The sequence below is a fragment of the Rhincodon typus genome, unplaced genomic scaffold (genome assembly GCF_021869965.1).
Source record: "Rhincodon typus isolate 14 unplaced genomic scaffold, sRhiTyp1.1 hic_rhity00010972, whole genome shotgun sequence".
In the NCBI taxonomy this organism is placed as follows: domain Eukaryota; kingdom Metazoa; phylum Chordata; class Chondrichthyes; order Orectolobiformes; family Rhincodontidae; genus Rhincodon; species Rhincodon typus.
In genome coordinates, this window is record NW_025976610.1 from 5998 (window position 1) to 7346 (window position 1349).

General features: G+C 39.8%; 1 protein-coding gene across 1 annotated transcript in view; it reads right to left on the minus strand.

Annotated features, from left to right (window-relative positions):
• LOC125482478 (collagen alpha-6(VI) chain-like) overlaps window positions 1-988 on the minus strand; it is a gene marked incomplete at both ends in the record, with an annotated part of 4074 nt that extends 3086 nt beyond the window's left edge. Inside the window, one exon of the mRNA XM_048594560.1 lies at window positions 889-988. Coding sequence (XP_048450517.1) covers window positions 889-988 — 100 coding nt within the window. The remainder of the gene's footprint in view (window positions 1-888) is intronic.
• Window positions 989-1349: the final 361 nt, after the last annotated feature.

Sequence of the window (1349 nt, forward strand, 5' to 3'; positions counted from 1 at the left end):
GTGAAGCAGGGACAGCCAGTAGCCCGGAGCAGAGTGAGGAATGTGGCCAGCAGGCTCAGGGTGAAGCAGGGACAGCCAGTAGCCTGGAGCAAAGATGGCCACTGGTTGGGACCACTGGAGCCCAGCCAGACTATGTGGAAGCCCTTACAGAAAGGCTACAATATCTACCTTTTTAGCTATATTTCTTATTTTGCTAACTTATACTGTAATGTAGTGTAACGTTTTCCTATCTTTTCTCTATTTTTTGTACCTACGATTGTACCTAGGTTCTTTGTACCTAAGATGGCGCTGTGTGTTCGCAACATTGTACACTTTTCACTGTACTTCTGTTCTTTTGTAAGTTGAGTACACAAGACAATAAACCTAAAATGACTATACTAACAAAAAGTAACTTGCTCCTCTAATAGCTCATGATAATACAGTTTCAGATACTATGTTCCTATGCTTTTGACATCAAAGTCATGAAGCAATTTTGCAACGATCTTTTGAAAGGTACTGACTAGTTTCAGTGTTTTAAACAGAACCTGGCAAAGCTGTACATTCAGAATTTCTGCTTTTGGCTTAGGTTTTTTTTTAACCTCGGGAAAGGAGATGTGTGTGTATATTAAGAGAAGTAAATACCAGAAGGCTACAACCACATGTGAAAATGTACTTTTATAAGTTGATGCCTTAATATTGATGGAAGAGAGGGAAGAAATAAATGCAGGCTGCTTGCCAGCAAATCCGGGCCTAGATTTTTCATGTAGCATCCCTACAACAAATTTGCAAACAATTGCCTGTATACTGCATTGCATGGTAAACAATGTTTGGGTATTCCAGGTTTGCATTCAAATTCTTTCAAATATTTCACAGCATTATTGAATCCACAAGTCTATATTAAAGTCATACCAAAGCACAATGTGCACAAGACGAGCATTTCTAACAATTCTTCTGCAGCTTGTTGCTGACTTGGCAGTACGATTACTCGGGCTTTGTCTTCACCATTGACCTTGGTTAAATGAGTTGAGAGAAATGCAAAATTCAGAAACAAAAATCTGCAAGCATTAATAGTTTGAAGTGACATCAATCTATGTCTTCCATCAGAGAAATTACAGGCGAATACAAGCAGATGATAAAGTATCATATGTTGGACGCCATGATATCATAAGCATGATTCTTAAAGGAGTTCTGACATACAGACAATGAGGTATTATACAAAGCAGAGCAGAATATAACAAAGACAACAAGGTGCAGGCATGGATGAACACAGCAGGCCAAGCAGCATCATAGGAGCAGAAAGGCTGACGTTTCGGGCCTAGACCCTTCATCAGAAATGGGGGAGGGGAAGGGGGTTCTGAAATAAATAGGGA